Source organism: Hipposideros armiger, unplaced genomic scaffold (genome assembly GCF_001890085.2).
Source record: "Hipposideros armiger isolate ML-2016 unplaced genomic scaffold, ASM189008v1 scaffold_2174, whole genome shotgun sequence".
NCBI classification, from domain to species: Eukaryota; Metazoa; Chordata; class Mammalia; order Chiroptera; family Hipposideridae; genus Hipposideros; species Hipposideros armiger.
In genome coordinates, this window is record NW_017733521.1 from 4735 (window position 1) to 7034 (window position 2300).

At 53.5% G+C, this 2300-nt stretch overlaps 1 protein-coding gene across 1 annotated transcript in view; it reads right to left on the reverse strand.

Moving 5' to 3' along the window:
- Window positions 1-653: 653 nt before the first annotated feature.
- Window positions 654-2300, reverse strand: part of LOC109378573 (arf-GAP with SH3 domain, ANK repeat and PH domain-containing protein 1-like) — a gene marked incomplete at its 5' end in the record, with an annotated part of 11511 nt that continues 9864 nt past the window's right edge. Inside the window, one exon of the mRNA XM_019634901.1 lies at window positions 654-1406. Within this exon, the coding sequence (XP_019490446.1) occupies window positions 1332-1406 (75 nt within the window). The remainder of the gene's footprint in view (window positions 1407-2300) is intronic.

Consider the following 2300-nt stretch of genomic DNA (forward strand, 5'->3'; position numbering starts at 1 on the left):
CGTGCAAAGCCTCCCTTGGCATCCAGCTCTTACATCCCGTCTATGCTGTTTTCCAAGCAAACAGAAACGAATACAGGAACTGCTGACTTTGCAAACAGAAGTAGTCTCAGCAGCCATCGAAAGGCACAGAATTGACTCTCTATTCCGAATGAAGCAGTGTTCTCAGACGTCTTACTGCTGGCAAACAGGTGGGTTCTGTTCTCCAGGTGAAACTCTTGGCTATGTGACAGGCCAGCCTGGAGGTACCCGTGTGCACAGTTTACAGCTCTGGACACCTGCTTTGGTTTTTGTTTTTTTTTTTTAAAGATTTTATTGGAAAATGGAGGAAGGGGAACAGCGCTGGGGAGTTGGGGAAGGGGAACAGACAAGTTGCTGTCCTTTTATTCTTCAGTCTAATTGTGGAGGACGTTGCTTCACTGGCCAATATTGGTATTATCATTGCGCTCATCCCGGGTGAGATAGTCGCTCGCTGGCCATTGGACGGCTGCTCATGGAAGCTCACGAAAGCACATGCCTGCTGCCAGCCAGCCCCACTGCAGCCTACGCCGTCGCCAGCAACGTACGGCAGCCCAGCTTCAGGTCGAGCTGTTCACCATCTTAGCTGTAGAGGGCGCAGCGTCGCTGGCCCATGTGGGATCCAAACTGGGATCATGCTGCTCAGAGCTGGCGTCCCAAGCCAACTCCTAACCAATGTGCCACTCAGCTGGCCTTGGAATTTATTATAGAAAACTGCTCAAACGCAAGTGTGATTCTCTCAGCGAAATGGTCACTGACCCAAAGGCTCCACATGAGGCTGTGGGCAGTGGAAAACATGCCACCAAAGGTTTTGGGAAGGAGCAACACTTACGTGTAACTGAGTGCTCTCTGTAGCTGAGCTGTGCACACAGGTGTCAACAGGCTGGTCTGTCAGGGAGCCAAGAGTTTCACCTGGAAAACAGAAGCTGCCTCTTGGCCAGTGTTGCATTTTCAGTAATGCAGCTGAGAATACTGCTTTGTCAACTCTGTGCCTTTCAACAGTTGCTGAGACCACTTGCATTTGCAAAGCCAGTAGTTCCTACATTCCCGATTCCGTTTGCTTGGAAAACAGCATAGACAGGGATGTGAGAGCTAGATGCCAAGAGAGGATCTGGCACACCAGTAGGGCACTCGGGGTCCCAGGGTCCCTAATACGGGCGACGGGTATTATGGCACACGCTACATTCCCCTCCGAGGTGGTTCTTCCGTGGGCGTCGCATTCCGTAATAGCAGCTATATACACGTTGTGCACAGGATGGGGTGAAGGCAGCAGTCTTGCTTAAAAGATGAGCACAGCCTGAAAGTTCTGCTTTTAGCTAGTCAGACAGGATGTGAACGAAGGACACCGGAAACACCCCCTTCCTTTCCGGCTGTCCTTCGATGTGCCCGATCTGTGGGGAGAAAAGCAAGGCATCAGGTTGGAGGCAGCTGGCAGGGGCCCCGGTCCTAGCCCAGTGGCTCAGAGCGCGTCCCGGCTTCGCCCGGAGACTGGGGTGGAATGCGCGCTTGGCTGTCACCCTTTTTGGAACCACGGAGAGCTAACGGTAACAAACTACATCACAAGACCATGATGACAAAACGGCAAAGGACGGGACGTACAGCACGCTCGGCCCCGTTGACACGGGTCTCCTTTTGCCCCCGCGGCAGCCAGGCGATGGAGCTATTCCTGGACGCTCATTGTACACACGGAGGGACAGCGGCCCAGGGAGGCAGCATGGCCTACCCTCGGTGTCACACGGGCTGCACACGCCGGAGTCCCTGCTCTTAACCACGGGCCTCGACAGCCTTTCCCTGCCGGGTGACCTCAGACAGAGCTTGCTAAGCCACTTGTCTGTAAAATAGGGCTGAAAAAAAAATCTTCGCTCAGGCTCGTGAGAGTACATAGAAAACTTTACATATGGAAAGGTTGCTCTGTACTAAGAACACGTCTTCTGGTCGCCGTGGGGAAAGGATATTGTGACGGTCTGAGACTGACTGTGACCTGCGATAATTTCACTGTCTGCCGCCTAAGCCTGTAATCCACGGTTACCCACAAAAAGCTTCCAATGATCTCGATTACATCAGCATGAATGGCATTAACGAGAATCCTGAGGACAAAATCACAGGGTGTGCACACTGGCTTCAGATGACAAACAGAGAGAGGAGGGTGGCTCTGAGAGCCAGGCCAGCTCTCACTTCCCTCCACGAAGTACCCGAGTGCAGAGGGCAGCTGGAGCAGAACTGTGTGTCCAGCCCAGGGCTGTGCCGTCACCTACAGGGCTGTGGCCTTGGGCGGGCATCCAGGG